This window comes from Thunnus albacares, chromosome 11 (genome assembly GCF_914725855.1).
Source record: "Thunnus albacares chromosome 11, fThuAlb1.1, whole genome shotgun sequence".
Classification (NCBI taxonomy): Eukaryota; Metazoa; Chordata; class Actinopteri; order Scombriformes; family Scombridae; genus Thunnus; species Thunnus albacares.
In genome coordinates this window covers 16,761,563-16,781,197 of record NC_058116.1, presented here as the reverse complement: position 1 = coordinate 16,781,197, position 19,635 = coordinate 16,761,563, and the positions used below count along the sequence as shown (strand labels likewise).

At 40.9% G+C, this 19,635-nt stretch overlaps 2 protein-coding genes across 7 annotated transcripts in view; one reads left to right on the top strand and one right to left on the bottom strand.

Annotated features, from left to right (window-relative positions):
- The window catches only part of tanc1b (tetratricopeptide repeat, ankyrin repeat and coiled-coil containing 1b), a 114,472-nt gene extending 112,390 nt beyond the window's left edge, over window positions 1-2,082 (top strand). For all 3 annotated transcript variants that reach the window (XM_044365854.1, XM_044365851.1, XM_044365853.1), the window contains 2 exons: window positions 174-274; window positions 386-2,082. In XM_044365854.1, coding sequence (XP_044221789.1) covers window positions 174-274; window positions 386-1,979 — 1,695 coding nt within the window. In that variant the 3' untranslated portion in view covers window positions 1,980-2,082. The remainder of the gene's footprint in view (window positions 1-173; window positions 275-385) is intronic.
- Window positions 2,083-3,788: 1,706 nt separating this feature from the next.
- Window positions 3,789-19,124, bottom strand: LOC122992178 (WD repeat, SAM and U-box domain-containing protein 1-like). Of its 4 annotated transcripts, none has more exons than XM_044365855.1 (11): window positions 18,258-18,803; window positions 16,833-17,020; window positions 15,977-16,063; window positions 14,461-14,554; window positions 13,823-13,856; window positions 13,633-13,673; window positions 13,150-13,256; window positions 12,516-12,545; window positions 9,860-10,036; window positions 4,080-4,214; window positions 3,789-4,005 (listed from the first exon to the last, which is right to left on the bottom strand). In XM_044365855.1, exons 1-11 carry the CDS (start codon window positions 18,653-18,655, stop codon window positions 3,848-3,850), a joined length of 1,449 nt encoding a protein of 482 aa, XP_044221790.1. In that variant the 5' UTR covers window positions 18,656-18,803; the 3' UTR covers window positions 3,789-3,847. The 4 variants fall into 4 exon arrangements, 3 of the variants coding, with proteins under 3 accessions (XP_044221790.1, XP_044221791.1, XP_044221792.1); XM_044365856.1 differs by having other exon boundaries at window positions 12,516-12,542; XM_044365857.1 differs by lacking the exon at window positions 3,789-4,005 and adding an exon at window positions 7,688-7,747 and having other exon boundaries at window positions 4,131-4,214; window positions 18,258-19,124.
- Window positions 19,125-19,635: the final 511 nt, after the last annotated feature.

Here is a 19,635-nt window from a genome sequence, read left to right as displayed (position 1 = left end):
TGCCATTACTAAGTGTTCAAAAATACTTAAATGTCTGTGAAACAAAGAAAACGGAAGAAAACTGCCCTCAAAGCAACAAACTGCATTAATAAGACATAACCAGCAACAAGGACAAATATTAATGCTTATTTTAAATTTTGATTTTTGTTGTTGAATATCTTATCCTTTTATAGGACTTTGGGATGGCTGAGGAGTTTGCAACAAAAGCACTGGAGCTGAAACCCAAATCCTATGAGGCCTACTATGCCCGTGCAAGAGCTAAAAGGAGCAGCAGGTAAACTACTCAGCGTAGCTCCAGACCAGCACAACTGTTTACTATTGATGGTGAATTATGCAGTCTGGATCTGCTAACAATGTCTCTCTCCGTTCTCTCTTCCATCCACAGGCAGTTTACGGCGGCCCTGGCTGACCTGCATGAAGCAGCCAAGCTGTGCCCAAATAACCGCGAAATCCGTCGCTTGCTGGCTCGAGTTGAGGAAGAGTGTAAACAGATGCAGCGCACTCAGACCAAAGGAGGCCTCGCTGGGGCTGCAGCTGCGGCTGCTTCCGGCCAGGCATCAGGAGGCCACGAGTCTGACCAGGAACAAGACGAAGGACAAGAGGACCCTTTAGAGCACAGCCTTGCAAGGAACGCAGAAGGCCAAAGAGACATCCTGGAAGAGGAGGAAGAGGAGGAGGCGACCTCGCAACATGACAGGACACCTGAGGCCTGCTGGTCACAGAACAGTTTCCCCTTCAACAGAGTCTTACCCTCTGAGCCTGTCAGCAATAGTCTGGGTCACCAGAGTCTGAACCCCAGCTCACCCCCAGGCCCCGGCAGGCTTCCCCTTCACCGGTACCCGCGAGAACACCGGGAGGCCCAACAGGGCCTGGTCCTACAGCCCACCAAGCAAGCCCAGATAGTCAAGACCAACCAGCATATGAGCTCCATGCAGGCTGGTGGCGGGGCTGTGGGGGGCCGCACAACAGGGGCCAAATCCCAGTATGCTCCCTCCAGTCCCTTACCCAGCCGACACATGTCCAGCATGCTGAAGCCTGGACCGGGCATCGACATCAGTCCTCTGCCTCTCCCATCTGACGAGCCCATCTACAAGAACCGCATGCCACTAGCAGCTGCCTCCACCTCCATGGGTCACAGTTGTGAAAAAGAGAGCCTCCATTCCTCCCAGGCCTCCTACTCATCCTGCAGCAGCTCCAAGGGTCTGGGGCAAGACAGGTTATCAGCCCACTCTGCATCCTCTCTGGATGGGTTGGCCTGCTCCGGTCCTGGTCCCCAGGGAAACCATAGCGACCCAGGAAAGGAAGGGATGTGTGGTGCAGTAGGATTGCAGGGAGGAGGCAGCAGCAGCATGCGTGTGTCTAGTTCTACCAGCAGCTTGGCCTCCAGCAGCAGTCTATCAGACAGCGGCAAGCTGGGACCTGACGTCCGCACCAAGATCTCAGACAAGACAAAGCACAGCCAGCAGGCCAGCTCTGCAACAGAGTACAAACCCAGACCCTTCATGGGCATAACTGACAAGACAGCACGCTTTCAACAACAGCTCCAACAACAGCAAATCCAACAGCAGCAGCACCACGTTCTGCAGAGTCATCAGAGCCTGCAGTCTGCTGGCCGCAGCTGGCTGAACCACTCCTCTGACGGTCTGGTGTGTCACAACATGTCAACAATGGGCCTGCAGCCTGTCGACTGTGACCTGCCTTACGCCAAAACAGTGAGCACTTATCAGGAGCAGCACAAACCTCCGTCACCTCAGGGTGCTATGGCAATGAGTAGCTTACAAAACGGCATGCACACCAAGGAATTCACAGAGAAGTTCTGCCAAGCCACCAACTGTTACAAAGAGTCCAAGCCAGCACTGGCGATGCAGCACACGTTCATGGACAGTAAGCCCAAGCAGCCTGGCCTAGCCCGAGATAATCCTGCCATTCACATAGCTTCTATGAAACCAAAGCGATCATTTATAGAGTCGAATGTGTAGAGATATTTGTTCTATCTCATACAGTCCACAACGCACACACACTAGCAAAAATAATTGTTTTAATTTTTTTTTTTTTTTTTTTTTTTTTTTTAAACCAGCCCCAGAAAGAATACAGTCTCACTTTTAAGCCTTGTAAGAAGCACAGTATGTGTGAATACAGACTGCAAGCAGTGTGCTCCAGATTTCCCTCCTCCCAACCTGCCGCTTGTGGCTGTCAGCTTCTGTTACATGACAACATGTCCACTGTCATTCAGCCAAGCTGGAGACGTTGCACTGAAGGAAGTATTTGGGCATGTACTGTACAGTCCTCATCAACAAAACAGTGACAGCAAGCACTTTATACACAGTTAGGCCATTTAAGTGCTTAAACAACATTCAGTTACAACATAATGTATTGTAATGCATTATTACAGAGCAGTTTAAAAAGAGTTGAATGGGGTTTGAACTAGGTTCATTACGTCCATGGTGCTGAGAGAAATAAGGAGAAGAAACTCCACAGTGAAGGTGTAAGAAAGTCTAACGGACGGGCATTCCTGTGTTTTACGAAGGATGTTATAGATCCTCTTGTTGTGTATATTATATAAATATGTACTTTTCCTTCTTTTCAGTGAAGGATTATGTTAAGTGTATTGACAAGTTCAGACTGGTGTATTTTGAGTTTTATGCACAATGTTGTTTAAATGGTGTTAAATGTTCTAAAAAAGCATTTGTTAAATATGTTTGTACATTATATAAATCATTAACATGGAATTGAAATCCTTTCTGTATCTGCTTGTTGTTGCTGTCTAGTTTAATTTATTTACAGCGCCGATGGCTTAATTGTAAAAGCAATATATTTTATATAGTTATTTTTGCACAGCTACTAAGACATTTTATGATTCTCAATAATATTGAGTTTAAGTGCATGCTACAATTGCAGTTTACAGTATATTTCGGAGTAAAAAAAAGAACTATAAAAACAGTTTTGGGGCACAGTGCCATCGGCTCTATTTTAATATGTATGTTAAATGCAATTGTTGCCATGTTTTCAGTATTGTGAGCTTTATTAGCTGTGATCACATACTGTAATAGAGTATAACTGCCATAGCCACCATGGGAGAGAGAATAAAGACCCACTGAGGGAACAACAAACACGTCTGCTGACTCTCATTGTAAAACAGATTAAGATTGTTTAAAAAGACATTTAATAATTGTCATGAACCTGAACAGAAGTGTAAACATTATAAAGCTTCCAAAAAGTCTACAGTCCATACATCATCATAAATAATCAGCGGCCACAGGTGGTAATTACAGGATAATAACTCATTGAATTTCCATTGATTTCTGGCTACATACAGTGTTTTACTTCTTATTGTACATTTGAGACAAAACCATTGAAATGATTATCTGTGATGTGTGTAACAGTAGCAGGAGTAGAGATGAGTCATAATGTCAGTTACAAAGCAATATCTTCCCAAAGTTAGCTAACATTAGCCACCGTTAGCTACCGGTTGTACCAGACCAAGTAAGTCTGTAGCAGCAGTGAAATGAAACAAGCACAAGGCTGTTTTACTGGGAAAGAATGAGATTGTTCTGCTTTCAAAAGTTACACAGTGTTGTTTTAACCCAATAAATTGTGTCTTCAGATACACAGTATAATGTCTTGATAATTAGCAGGTATGCAGGCTTGTTTCTAAATAGGAATAGTTGTTTATTAAGTAAATATCCATTGATTTATGATTCTGATTATATTGTCAGATTTGACTCTGAGTGGGACCCTGAACAAAACTCTATTATAGTAATTACTTTTATTAATAAGAGCACTTGGTATCAGATGAGCAATTACAGTTTAATGAAGCACCTGTTTAGTGGGATTCTGAGAAACGAGGCTAAACTGAGCTGCTGGACTTCCATCGTGCTATTGCCATCTTCAGGGATCTGTTGGGGGTGAGGAGTGTGGTCTGTAGAGGCAGGTTCGTCATGGGACTGGTTTTGTTCTTGCCCCTGATCCAGCTTTCGATGGACTCTCGCTCGTAGGAATATCCATCTATGGAGCAGGCACACATTATTACACCTTATATACACTCTGGCATAAATGTATTGAGCGTTTGGTCGTCTAACCTGCGGCGATGACTGGCTCCTTCATCAGCTCTCTGGTGATTGGGCACAGAAATTCATCTGGGGCCTCTGAACCGCTCTGCTCTGCCCTCAGGGCCTCAATTTTCCTCAGGAGACGACCGCGGAGGCCCACAGACTCTGTGAAACCAACACCCTGTTCAATATTCTGTTCAGCACAGCAGGCAAATGCAGGCACATGTGTTGCAATGTCTTGTAACACTTCAAACTTAGTGCAGCAAAGGTTGTTTGTATCCAACATTTAAGCATTCATCATCAAAGACTTCACATAAAAAAAGTCATCTTTATACAACTAGACGCTCATGTTAACTGCAGCACGTCTTCAGTGTCTTTCTGTGACACTGAATCAGCGAGGTGACAGACACTCAACAGAAAGCTCTCTGCTCTCTCAGATAAGACAAACGCGGGGATAAATCTGGACCTCTCCTCGATCAATCTGCGCCGAGACACACGGAGCCAGACTCATTTACTGCGTGACGATGACTGTTTTACAACAAGCAAGTTGTCTCCCCAGTGGAGTTTGTGTGGGTTGTAGTTTAAAGTTGACACCTCTCATTATTTCACTGGGAAATAAAACTCAGACAATTCAAAAGAGGAAAAATCACTCCACACAAAGCTTCACGTCTCCGCCTGCTGACAGCACCCTTTTAATGCTGCACATTTTAACCACCAGCTATGACTGAGGGATGACCTTTGCAGATTAGTGGTGTGTCGTCGTGTAGTGGCGGAGCCGCAGAGATCTCACACAGACAATGATTCAGTGATGTTCTTCCCGTCTGCATCCTCAAGTCCTGAGGAGATTTTCTCAAATATAATTTTCGTTAAATCAACTTATTTCACATAAAGATAACATCCATCCGTTTTCCTGTCTATATTTCACTGATTTTTATGTATATGACGGTGTGAGGTATTTCATTAGGGGTTGCCGAATTCGAACAAATCATTATAAATTTAATTGAATCCAGGTAATGCGAGAGAGACCTGAGTACAGCTGAGGAAATAGGTACAACCAGTCACGCACAAGCACATACAAACCGCATTAGAAACAATCACGTCTCTAAAAAGGTCCAAAGTTAAAAGCTTAAAATCACCAAGCAAGTCCTTTTTAATTCATAACGTTTATATGGCGCAAAGTACTGAAGGCAGTCTTCCCAAGTTCAGTATTTACTTGTGGGGTATCAAGATGTGTCAGGATCTGGTCTGGGTCTTCCTGCTGCTACTGAGGACCAGCCTACTTTTTCATATTCATGCCCTGTAATGAAACGCAGGTTGCAACAGAAAAAATATAACAGGTTTTTTTTTTTTTTAATCTTCTCCAAATGTAGGGCGTTAACAAGTCACATTTTATCGGTTGGGACTAGTTGAAGATATCAGAATTCTTTTTTTTCTTATTCTTTTTTTTTACTGTAATGATAGAAGTGTTTCTGAGTTGTAGCGGGGGGGCACAAGTGATTCACATGTGCTGAGAAAGCTTACTAAAGCATCTGGTTTTAGGTTAGAGTTAATGTCTTTGGAAATCATGTCACAAAATACCAGAACAAATTGAATTTGGGAACGGGTGATTAAACTTATGGCTTAAAGTTGCTTCTGACGAATATGTGGCACATGGGAGAGACTGCAAAGAAAATGTTATATGATGATGATGATGATATATGATAGAACAATTCAATTAAAAAACACCAAGGCTATAAAATAAAATACATTACATATGCACTGACAAGCAGAACAACATCAAGCTGCCCTTGTTCTCACCATTGAGACCAACGATAAATTCCTCTCTATAGACAGGCACTTTGCAGTCTGTGCATATAACAGCATCACCAAGGCAACACAAATATGTATAAACAATAAACTCAGCGGCTGCAGCACACATAAAGCTGACACACACACACACACAATGCTATGTTGCTATGCAATGCAGCAGTTATTGACGTTCTCCTCTGGAGATTGAGTTGCACCAATAAGTGAGTTTGTTGTTGTACTTGTGAGCTCCATGAGGCTCTCAGCAATCTGCTCTACGTTCAGATTCTCTGCTTATTCATTTAATGTAGAATATAACCCTCCACTCAGCTTCTTCTGTCCCACTGTGCTCCTCAAATGTTGTTTTCTACCTTTTTGAGCTGAATGAGTGCTCAGTGACAACAGGGACTAGTCAAAACTAGGCCATAAAGGTAAAAGTTCATAAACTACATGAGCGTTTTAGCTATATGTACACCCGGCAAGCTGATGGTCGTCAACGTTGTGGATGGTTCAATTTAGGTCACTCAATGCTCGTCATGCTGCATCAAACCAGTGATCCATTAAGGTAGACTATAGATGCAACCTTTACATTAATACTAACCTTAACGCCTTCATCCTTAACTTTATTGTACGTTGTGCAATTTTTGTCCTGTTTACACACTTTTGTTCCATTTTCACACACACGGCTTATCATGACTTTTTCATGTGACTTTTGTTCTTAACGTGTCACTGATGCGACTTGAAATGTAGCAAAGTACAAAACTTAAGATGAGAAAAATACTTAATACTAAGTAAAATGACAAAAAATCACACAAAAAAAACCTACTTAGTTACATTAAATGTAATTCATTACTTCCATCCCTGCTGAAACCCTTCCTCCCGTATGTCATAATGTATTGTAGCACTAAGTTCTGAAAGAAACTAATCTAATTATAGCACATAATCAGTCTCCAACAACCTGAAGAGGTCTTAATTAACAATAATCAGCGTCTGTTGCTGCTGAGGACCGGCTATTTCTCTCACTGCAGCAACATGAAGTGTTGTGTCTGTCTTTCTCTTGCAGTCATTCATAGAGCAGGAAGGGGGGGACGGATGGAGGGAAGAAAACATTCAAGCACCACATCACATAAAGACTATGGTTCCTTGTTTCCAAGAACCAAATGTCTTTCAAACCCTGCGTGCAACTCTGCTGACGTAACAAACAACGTCACAAGAAATTACAGTGCTCAATCAATCAATAACTTCTCTCGATGAAACATGTTGAACTGTTTGAGTCGTCTGATTCATCCAGGGAGCTACTCTTGGATGGAAAAACTGCGCTCAACATCTCTATAAGGTGATGTGTACGTTTTTCATGGTGGCACTAGTCATGAGTACTACACTGTCCACTTTGCATTTAGACTGATAATTTGATGAGATGCTACAATAAAACTGCAGAATGAGCTTGTCTCAACAGTGATACGCTTAATTATATCCGAGAGAAACTTTTATCTCCCCTCCCCTTACTCAAAGATTCATGAATATTTCATCAAGCAAAGTGCGCTGGAATCTAATTTGCTCTGTGTGTGTGTGTGTGTGTGCGTGTATGTGTGTCTATGCACACATTTACACAAACAGCACGCATGGAAAATGATAGTTGATGGTTGCCGAGCACAAAAAGGACAGGAGATGTGGCAATCTGCTGTTTCCTCTATCCTCATTCTAGCGGTAATGATGGGAGCTGTCCTCCATACCAAACACATGGAAAAAGGACACTCAAGTCCTGCAGTGCAGGTTGGAATAACAGTTGTATTCTGTGTCTACTGCTGTCCAATTAAAGCAAAACACAACAACAGCCAAAAGGGTGTTTTTACCGTGATTAAGGGTGGAACTTTGATGCAGCTTGTTACATGATTACAGTTGACACAAAGGACCTGTAATCAGAGTAAAGACAGCTTTTCAGGGCTTTATAACATTCAAGGCAGCTTGTGAGCGCCTGATAAATTCCCTTCAAAACTGTGGTCAGAATGACAACTGAAACTACCAATATTAAAATACTGACTAGGAAGCAGCGAAGAGGACACACATCTCTGCCAAGGATGCACAATCTAAGGTTAACAATCCCCTAAATTTGTTATTTCACTAGTAGAAAATAATGAGGTTTTAACCTGCGGTGAGAATGTGTGTACCTTGGTAAAGCGATCAGATCTATTTTTGTTATTTATAATTATCATTTTCTACTCCAATATATGCCTCGGTGTTCAACAAAACAATAAATTAATGAATTTGTACAATATATATGTATATAAACACATGCACACATATATACACATGTACAGAGAAAATGCTTCTTGTTGGAGATGTCAAGCTAATGATGGCACATTTATGAATATGTTGTGAATCTGTCCAAAAATTCAAACTTTCTGGATAAATATACAGGATTAAATTCAACATTTCAACGCTCCGCTGCCCTATTCGTGTTGGGAGATCTCTCCCCACTTACAGATGTCTCCCCCCGCCCTGCGGATAGTGAGTGGATTCAAACAGTATTGATGTTGGGACGTAAGCTTATTACCACATACATAAAAAACACCAGCTGCCCCGGGTGGATTACTCAGGTTGGGCGAATTGCGGCATCTGAAAAATTGTCATTAAGCTGTCAAATTGGGGCCAGATTTTCATACTAAATGGCCCTTTTTTTTTTTTTTTTTTTTTTTTTTTTAGAGCATTCCATTAATGTGAATCAACAGGATATACTCCTCTGTCACTAGTATTATTACTTTAGATTATAAAAAAAAAAAAAAAATAGTGCCTCATTCTTTGTGTTCTTCTACACAACACTGTTATGTAATGATGTAAAGTAACTTTTCTTTCCTCCACTCATGGCCCTGCAGTTTAACTCATGCTCAGTCTTACCAGAAACGTTCAACTTTGGGCCCTCTTTAATGGTAATTATTTTTGCTATTTTTTCAATCTATGTAATATATATATATATAGTCAATTTTTATTTGTACAGCCCAATATGACAAACCACAAATTTGCCTCAGGGGACTTCACAATCTGTACAGCAATAAAACATCCTGTCCTTCGACCCTTGATTCAGATAAGGAAAAACTAAAAATAGACTTTTTTTTCTCTCATGTAGTAATATGTACTGTATATGTATATGTGAGAGATCTTTAATAAAATATCAAAGATCAAGTCTGTTCTGATAAAAAAATGAATTAATTAGTTGAGTTTTCCCAATGAGGGGAAATTACAAAACAGAATTATGCAAAAGCACAGGATTTATAAAGCAGATGTAAAGATGTAGATGCAGATGTGACTGTGCATATTTCTTTCTTTGTGCACACGCAGACTTTTAGTTGCAAGTTTTATACATCTGGTCCCAGGTGTTATGGATGAAGATGCAAGAACCACATGATGATGACCTGGCTCACTTTCCACCAAATGTAACCTAAATCTATCGAGCAGTTTTGAACTTTTCCTGTTAAATACCAGACAAACAAACACAGGAAGACTGAAAACACACATTGTACATTTGATGCTACTGAAGTCTACAGCATGTCCAACTACTGCGGGGCGTGGGGGGGTAAAGCTTTTTATTTTCTGGCTACAGTTTTTATAGTGACTTTCCACGCTGAGACCTTGGACGACCGTGAATCTACCAATCTTATTTTCAGAGGGATTATCATTGTTTGTGACGTAAAGGTCATCCTGTGGGGTACTGTCCTCGCAGCGTGATTTGTGTTTGTATAAGCGGACAGAATCGCTGCTGCTCTATAAATCAGATCACTATTTGGGAAGAGTTTTGTGTGTGTATGTGTGTGTGTGTGTGTGTATGTGTGTGTGTGTGTGGGTGTGTGTGGGGGGGGGGCATAAATCAGAGCAATGATAAAAGCGGCTTACATTACACTATCCAATTCAGGCTTGTCATGTTTTAGGGTCAAACAAATCCCCATGAAAACACTGAATCCCAGTGTCCCTGTTAATGTGTTTGTTCTGCACACTGACGTACGTGACTGTGTTTTATATTTCGTTCTCACCGATTCCCAGCTCGGCCGCCGTTTCCTTGTCCAGCTGGCTGAGCTCTGGTCCGTCAATGTTGTTGGCTTTAAAGACGCTGACTAGCCCCTCTAGTCCTTCCTCGCACAGCCAAGTCCGCACATCCTCCTCTGACCAATCAGCGAGCAGCAGCCTGGAGTGACCTGGCAACTTCCTTCCTGCAAAACACACAACAGGAAGGGAGGCATTGCTCTGCTGTTCCCCCTCCCCTCCCCCATCTACTGCAGGGAAACTTAATCTGATGCAAACAAACAATTTCCTCTCACACTCTTCAACAAAACAGACATATTCGCTCTGCGCTGATATGAGAGTGACAATTACTTTCCTGTACAGACACAGATATACACACACACACACACACACACACACACACACACTCCTGATCTGGCATGTGTCTACTAAAGAAATTAAAACATAAGCTCATTTTTTATTTTCCGCCACAAAAGGCAGAGTTTGATGACTCTTGTGACTAGTTATCTATGAAAATAACAAAAACACAGACAAAAATTAAATAAAAAAAAAAACCGCGATTGACATCTTCAACAGCTGTCGGTTAAAGGTGATCTTCCCTTGGTGAGAGAAACACACCAGACAAACAGAAATCTTGCCCCAAGCACAGTTGTTCTCAGTGGAAGTGTTCAGGACAGTGAGCAGACTAGAGTAACACCACCTCCCTCCCTGCAGCTGACAGTCTGGAGTCTCCCAGTCTAGGAGACTGAGTCATGGAAACACTGTGCCAGAAGCAAGAAAACCTCAGAGCTTCGCTGCAGACTGGGACAGCTCAGACTACACTTTTTAATTATTTGGGCAGATGCACACACAAAGCTTTCTTCATCATCTCCCTTCATTCTGTTTTTTTCTTATTATCAACAAGTCCCGTGAAACAACCAAAACAAACAATGAACAGCTAATGAGAACTGTCTGTGTAGTCAAAGCCTGATATGGTTTATTCCTCTGTGTTATAGACCTCCATTGTTGTCCAGAAGCTGTATTGTTGCACTGGGTGACATGTTCCTTCATTATGATGAAAATGAGCCGTGTAGTTAATATTATGTAAAAACACATTCACCATCCTGCTGCCATAAATACTCAATAACTCACAAAATGTGTGTTAATCCCTGGCTGAAAATAGTCCCCAACAAATGTACTGTTAACATCTTTTAAAATAGTTAAAGCACCAAACGGTTTAGGCTCAAAGTACATTTCCAACCTGCTGCTATATTATGAACTATCCAGACCTCTCAGGTTGCTTAGGAAAGGCTCCAGGGTCAAAACTAGTTGTACAGGAGCCGTTACTATGCACCAGAAAACTTGAAGTCTGCTCCAAATCTTGATGCTTTTAAAATTGAACCTTACAACTTTTAAAAAGGGCACCTGGCATCTGCAAACCCACGGTGTTTTCAATCACTCTGGTTAATTAGATCTCTAGTCAGGTTGAAGTTGGGTGGAGCTACACACCTGATATCACTATAAACTAATGAGAATGATAACAGGGTTGGTTGGTTGTTCCGCTCTAACAGGAGCAACAAAACAAACAGAAGAGCGAGGGAGACGTCAGACAAGTGCACATTGTACCAAGCTGCAGCTACCACAACTTCAGTCCAAAGCCAGTGCAAATGTACCTTAAAGATGCCACCGACTGCTGCCAGATGCAGGCACTAAAGGCTCCCTGACTCCAACTGACTCCCATTCAAAAAGCATCAACTTTGCTCTAGAAATACTACGTCAATCATTTGTTTCAACGAGTCATTTCGGTCTCAATTGCTAAATTCAGGCCTTCTAATAAGTGTGCTGGTGGTCATTTTAGATTTCTGCTGTGTGGACGTTGATTGACAGCTGAGTTGGACTTTTGTCACAGTATTTCTTAAGTTTAATGTTACTTAAATTTGTGGATATTTATTCATATATTGCACTGCAGTGTTGCTGCACTTTCATTTTTTACTCCAATTTTTATCTCCTATTTTATTATATTTGTAAATTCTACTTAATGTGTCTTTTTATTTTGTCTTACGCTTATCTAATATCTTGTCTTAATGCCTTTTTATGTCTTACTGTATATAAAGCACTTTAAATTGCCTTGTTGAATGTTGCGATAAACTCGCCTCTCATAATGTTTGATACTAACTACAGTACCATTTTTTAAGAAACTAATGAGCATTTTATATTTGGAATCCATTTTTAACGACTCATTAGGAGCAAATGGGCTGAGAAATTGTTGAGAGACAGACTTCTGCATTGATGGTTTTGGTCTTCTCATGGGATTTGTTGACAATAAGAAAAATATTGACTAACAGCAGCCTCATCCTTCAAAGCCAGTCAGTCACTATTACATTGTGTTTTTTTAGGATCCTCATCAGCTTCAAAACGCCGGCCTTTTCACAATATGTACTGTATAAACACCACAAACACAAAATCACATGACAAGCTCTCAATCATATACAAAAAGACAAATCCGCCTGATACAAGAATAGCTTCAGGGATAAAAGTGTTTTCGACTGATCAAGTAATAAGATATTACATCATCCGAACACCTGTATCCAAAGCTTTCACACTCACGTAGTGCATGTTAAAATAAAAGAGCGGCTGTTACTACTGTGAAGATTTCTAAAGGCAAAACAGAGTGATGCATTTATTTACCTTGGCACACTGCCTGCCTGGATTCAGCTGCTGCAGAAAAACATAAAAGGGAATAACTTTAATATGTGAAGAAAAGAAAGAAAGAAAGAAACAAGATTAAAGGAAAGCAGAGACACAGAGAGAGAGAAAAGAGTTGGAGGCATAAAAAGGCAGATCTTCATGGAGATGGAATTTGCTTTGTCAACGTCAACCTGACTAATGGCAGATGGGGAGCTGCCCTGATGAAGCTTCAAGGCCTCCAGATGTCTGAGGATTATACCTTTTCATTTAGTATTCCAAATGTTGTCTTTCATGTTAGTTTTTTTTTTTTTTTTTTTTTTTTTAAGAGGATTCACCTCAATAACAACAGCTCTCTGAGGATCTGTGATAGTTTGCCCTGCTGCACCGATAAACATCAATCATAATTCCTCCTCTAGGCACAGCAGCCAGACAGCAATACACATGTAATAGGAGCTTCTGCTGCTGGCTGGATTGCTCCCAAAACGCTCTTTTGGGAGGCTTTGGTGCTCCAAATGGCTTCTAAGCTTTGAACCAGTGCTAACAATCTGTTTTTAAAAAAAAAAAAAGAAAAAAAAAGAGGAGTGATTGTGCATTTGGAGGCGCCAACCAAAACAAATCTCCATTCTGTACTCACCAGCTCCGATGTCTCCATCTCCTATTCTCCACACATGCACTGTTCTGTCCATGGAGCCCGTTGCAATCCACGGCATGGTGGGAGACATGGCAACGGCAGTCACATACCTGCAGGTTGGGAGGAAGAGGAGCAGGGATGAAATGTGATGGGGGTGTGTGTATGATGGGCACAGGAAGAGATCTGCTTTAAAAGTTAGGTTCCCTCTACTCTTAAAAAACCCGTCTTAGATGGTACAGTATCTTAAATCCTTTCAAGCACTTCAAAGCACTCTGCTGGTTCCCACCTGCGGTGCCACTTCAATGACTGTCTGGAGAGGGATGTACTGGAGAATATACTATTGCGTCACTGCTCCCAGTGCTTCTGGGAAAAACTAATCAAGCAAAAAACGCCCGTTTGGATGTGAAACACTGGGACTCCTATTCTACGGTTTGTCTGGTAGCTGTACAGATTGCATACACATAGGCGGGAGGTCCGATCATTTACCTGTCGTGCTGTTTCAAAGTGTGCAGCAGGGTTCCTTGACTCTGTAAACAAAGTACAAACAAACATGGACAGTCAGGAATGTGTGGCATCTCGGTGTTTACAGAATCTGTGATTTATCGTTCAGAAATCTTCCTCTGCCATGTTTAACTAAAGTAACACAGCTAAACAGTGTTTTGTGGGCTTAACTTACCGCGTCATATATTGCAACACTTTTATCCACTGAACTGTTGAATAATTAAGAGAGTAAACAAAGTCAAGTTCATTTGCAGAATCCATATGCATATATTTGCATGATAGAAAAATAATCAGAAAAGAAAAAGGATTCTTGCCAAATAAAAAATAGACATTATTCAAATGTTTCCATCTAAGTGCAAAAAACAGAAGACAGATTAACCTTCAGTATGTTTGATTTAAAGCACAAATGGAGCAGCAGAAGGACATTGAGAAGCAACCAGAAGTTAAAACACAACAAAATACACTCCTCCTGTGGCCGACTGAGGGAACAGCAGCGTCAGCGCTCAGCAGTGGCATCTGCTGTTTACAACTCAGGAAAAAAAGGAGCGTTTGAAACATGTAGGAGATTCATTTTGACTTAATTTCTCCCAAATGAGCAAATGATTTCACAGCAAATAATAAAAAACTCATGACATTGGGATACATAAGCCTGGCAGGCGTAAAGGTCAATATTTAGTTGGCAACACAGGAGGTGTTTATTAGTGCTGCTCACTGATGTGAAGAAATCAAACGGTGATTTATGTGTGTGTGTGTGTGTGTGTGTGTGTGTGTGTGTGTGTGTGTGTGTGTGTGTGTGTGATGAAACTGTCTTACCCTGAAACGACTAGCTCTCCATCAGAGGAGAAGGCACAAGACAGAACTGGAGCTGACTGGCTGGTGAGAGTGTGAAGCAGCTTCACGACACACGCTATGGTCGATAATACACACACACACACACACACACACACACACAGAGGCAAGGTTAGAGTTCACAGCAAGATTGTGGTGCAACCTACTTCTGCAACCCCCCCACCCACCCAAAAAAAAGACTAAAATTCAGACAGACGCTCTCTTTCCCTTCACACGGTTCCCTCCTACAGTGTGACAACACCAAACTTTTTGTCAATATCTCTTTTTCTTTCTCTCTTTTTTTTTCTCTCGCCGGCTCGCAGCTGTGCCTCCTGCTGACAGCCACTTGGAAACAAAAGATTTTCTTTCTGGCAATAAACCTGTGTCGCTCGATACTGTACAAAGACACTTGTGAGTACAAACTAATAGTTCATTGTGCAATTATTCCATGTGCCAAAACGAATTGGTCTATAGCAGTAATTAAATCACCATCCTGTAAACACACATGTATTATATCAAACCCTCTCCCTCCTCCATTAGAGTTCAAAACACTGTTTTCAGCCTCTGTGGGAGGCTAATTTGTTATTTATATAAATATTCATGATCTTATGTGAAACACCAGTATGGCTGAGTAAGGTTAAAAATAAAATAAAAAAGAATATTATCATAAACATTTAAGATTTGACACACAGAGCTACCAAAAAGGTTATTTCATTTAGATATGGCGCCATCAAAATACCAAAGTAGGCAGGGACATCAACAACAAACACACGGATGCCTGCTTTAATATCGGCCCCTTGCTTCTCTGAATCATCTACACTTCAGTCTCCTTCTCATAAAAGAGTGGATGATGCTTCAAGCATGCACTCCACTCACCGAGAAAACATGAACGCACATTTCACAAAGGCAAACTCAGCAGCACAGCACCTGAAAAACTACATTTCAAAAAGAAACGGCACAATGACAGACATTGTTCTGTGTCCCTCTACAAGCTGCTCAGAGATGAAAAATCCCCGTGGACTGCAGTGGGTCGCAAGCACGTGGGACTCATTGCATCCTCCCCAGAAACAGTCGTTACCATGGCAACACATCTTAGAAACTAACAACATGGCGTGTTGGTGCGCTAACAAAAATACAGCCGTTGTGAATGTGCTAGAAATGTTCTTGTTCTGTTGGACAATGTCTCTGTGGATATATGCACCTGATTTCCTTCCAACTCTTCTACACACATACACACACATACACACACACACACACACACACACACAGACTGTCCTCTTCCACCGCTATATTTCAGCAGAATGTCTTAAAATGATCCATTATTAATGAGACAGTCTGCAGCTGATTTTTTCCACACACTAATAAAATTCTTCTATTCTGCAGAGAGATTTCAAGGTTAAAGCAGTCAGTTCTGTCTCTCCCTCTTCCTCTCTGGTCCTCTCGTGGGTGATGAGGTAAGAGGGTCTTCAGTTGAGGGAGCGGGCAGAGGGGGTAGGCCTACCTGCTCCTTCACGCTGGGAAACGATCCATATTTTCAGCCGGCTGTCCTGTCCGCAGGAGGCCAGTCGAAACTCCACACAGCAGCCGTCTGCAGAGCAAAAACAGACACTTTCTGAATGTTTATGCTTGAATGAGTCTAAATCCTACAAGACAAATATCATCTGACGGCTTGTTTGTGGAGTCATGAAAGCTTCTTTTACACTGTATGTGGCATAAAAATATTGTTTGAATTACAGACAGATTTCCATGACAAAAATATGTTTTTTTCTTCCTCAGTAGTGCAAAGAACAAACACTGTGAATCTCATTTTAGTTCAAGGATAATATACGACTCACATCTGTCAAATCACTAAAATGTGAATAACTGTTGTTAAAGTGGAACTACTTACTACTGAAGTAATAAAACTGTCCTCAGTGCAGTCTGTCAATCTTTTATTTATTTATTTATTTTTTTACAATTAATCAATACTGGTTGGTCTATAAAGTGTCATAAAAAAGCGAAAAATAATGGCCAACAGTCCAAAATTTTACCTTTACTATGATAAAAACTGAGGAAGACAGCCAATGATCACATGTTAGAAGATGGAACCAGCAAATGTTTGATACATTTGTTTGATAAATGACTTCAATAATTAATTCATTATCAAAAAAGTTGTCAATTGATTCTCTGTCAATCAACTAATGAATTAATAACTAATCATTCAGCATTAGTTATGTGTAAAATAACATTTTTTACTACCATAAATGAGTTTCCAAAAAACAAACTATCTGCATGTCTGGACACCACTAATGAAAACAGGATATAAAGAAAATATGTTGATTTGCGATTTTCGGTGAACTGACCCTGCAAAGACTCACCAACTTTGAACTGGGGTGCGAAGTTGCAGCAGGTGACGCCCAGGTCGTGGGCGTCCTTCTCAGCATGCAGGAGGCTGATGTCCACGTCCCAGAGTCTGAGGTCTCCGTTGGTGCAACCGGTCACAAACATCTGGCTGCACGGAGAGAAGCAGCAAGCCACCACGCTGGCCTCGCTCACTGCACTGCATCTGTGAGGGAAAACGTTTAGATTTAAAATGACATCATCCACAATATGAAGACGGTGCTGTCAACTTATTTCATTAGAATAACTGATTCTGTTGCTCCAGTCGAAGAACTTGTCTAGCTGATGGAGCTCACTGATCTCCGTTAATCTCATGTGTCAACTGTAACCTGAAGTATTATTATTTCATTTGGCCCCAACTCTTCTCTTTTGAGTTTAACTTGTTTAAAGGCCCTGTTTACAACTCTATTTTCACAGTCAGTCTTACATAAACACACTATTTTCAGCCAAATTTGGAAGAATTTTTTTTTATTTTGAGAAATGTCATTATTGTGTTGTTCTCACTGTTTGTCTAAAGTGGGTGTGACCGTTGGAAAGATGTGATGTCACATATTTCTATGCACCAATCAGCATTTTGCAATAAAAGCAGGACTGCAAACTGATGACATTTTCTGCTGATGATAAAATGTCATAGTGACAAAGAACATCACAAGCTCATATAGGCCAATTGAATTAATGATGAACTTAACACAGAAAAGATGTAAATGCTCACATTAGAGAAGTCTGAAATAGCAAATATTTTAATTTTTTCTTGATAAAAGATTGGATTGTTTTAGCACTACTTGTTGGGTTGTTTTGCTTGTGTTGCCAGGGAGACGTCTCTATTTGTCAATCAAACAGATCAAGGGCTCCAACTAATGATTATTTTCATTATCGAGTAATCTGTCTATTATTTTCTCAATTAGTTGTTTGGTCTATAAAATGCCAGAAAACTGTGAAAAATGTTGATCTCTCTTTCCCAAAGGCCAATGTGTCCTCAAACGTCTTGTATTGTCTTAACCAACAATCCACAACCAAAAGATATTCACTTTACTGTCATAGAAACCAGAAAATGTTCACATTTGAGAAGCTGGAATCAGAGAATTTAGGCTTTTCTTATTAAAAAATGACTCAAAACAATCGATTATCAACATAGTTGTTGATTAATTTAATAGTTGGCAACTAATTGATTAATCATTGCAGCTCTACACTGAATTAAAGCTTTTCAGTGTTAAACCCAAGGATGCTTTCCCCAAATTTAACTTTGTAGTTGGCTGATGAATATTTATACAGAAATATTTGATTTAAACAAAGTTTCATGTGCTTTAAATGTAAATCAAAGGCTAGAAACCAGTTCTTTATTGGTCTTACTTGATGCAGTATATCCCAGTTTTATATATGACGTGCACTGGGTCACACTGTACCTGCGTAATGTCTTAGAGGGGAGGTCCCAGAGGGCCACGGTGCCATCAGAGGCCCCGGCCAGCAGCAGGGAGGAGTCGGGCGCCAGTGCGCACACTCGGAGCGGACTGCGGCCCGGATGCTGCAGCACCGCCGACACCTCACCTGTCTCCGAGCTCCACACGATGGTGGATCCGTCTGTGGAGCAGCTGAGCAGGTAGCTGCCACAGGAGCTAAAGCAGCAGCAGTGAACCCCGTAGTCATGGCCCGAGAGAGGAGAGAAAGGAAGCTCCGAGAAATCCGCTGTGTTATAAATACGGAGGGTTTTGTCGCCGGAGCCCGTCGCCAGCAGAGACGGGGAGAAAGCGCAGCAGCTCACCTCGTCTGTGTGGTGTCGAAGACTGCAAATTAGTGACACCATTTTGTGACAGAGATGTATGTTGGCTCAGCAGAAGGGAGGAGTTCACACACAAGGTGGCGCAAAATGCTCAAACATCCGCCTGTGAGATGAGAGAGTTGAGAAATTGAGGCGAGTGACAAACAGCTGACAGCTGTCTGTCCGTCAAAAAAAAAAAACACACAAACCTGCGCGCTGTGCGTCGTCAAGGGTTTGTCTTCAAGCACTTCCTCTTCCAACACAGCATTATAAAGTCTGTTTATCTTGCATAACTGTTATCAGTCATGTGACGCTGAGTTACTGTGAGTTACTCAATGGTCAGAGTCGAATTTTCTCATTTTTGTGTCCGTTTGCAGTTTTTAATTCTCTCTACTGAAAAACTGATCCAATTATTTTACTATTATTGCTTCTGAAAGTGAGCAGTGAAATAAGCACCATTATGTAAAACTAATAATACCACAATGTAAACAATAACATTACTTTAGTAAAAGTACAAAGTATTTAAAGTACAATCAATAAAATTTACTTGGAAGTATCAAAAGTCAAAGTACTCATAATCCAGACTGGCTCTTATTAGAGTATAATTATTGATGCATTCATGTCTAATCAGCACTTTAATGTTGTTTCTGGAGCTGATTTTAACAACCTTATATATTGTTGGGTAGTTTTATCTGTAACAATGCATCATATTTTGTTTGTTGATCACATGTTTTGTCTGTAAAATCAAAAAATCTGCAAACTACAGCTTTCAAGTACATGCAGAGGAGTAAAAAAGTACATTTCCCTCTGCAGTGCAGTAGAAATTGAATACTCAAGTTAACTACAAGTACATAAAACCTGTACTTATGTACAGTACTTGAGTAAATGTACTTAGTTACGTTCCATCACTGGCACTGAATGAAAAATTCAGACCATTTTACTTTAGTATTAAACCAATATCATCCAAATGGAGATGTTACAAATGAAATCCATGATTAGAAGTTGCAATTTATAGATGATCTACG

What these genes read in the sequence shown, in the direction of transcription:
- LOC122992178 (XM_044365855.1), bottom strand. Translation starts at nt 18,655, where the DNA reads ATGGTGTCACTAATTTGCAGTCTTCGACACCACACAGACGAGGTGAGC. An exon ending in GTGTTGCAATATATGACGCG is followed by an intron (nt 13,674 to 13,822) that starts GTAAGTTAAGCC and finishes CTTTGTTTACAG; the next exon opens with AGTCAAGGAACCCTGCTGCA. An exon ending in AGATGGAGACATCGGAGCTG is followed by an intron (nt 12,546 to 13,149) that starts GTGAGTACAGAA and finishes GTTTTTCTGCAG; the next exon opens with CAGCTGAATCCAGGCAGGCA.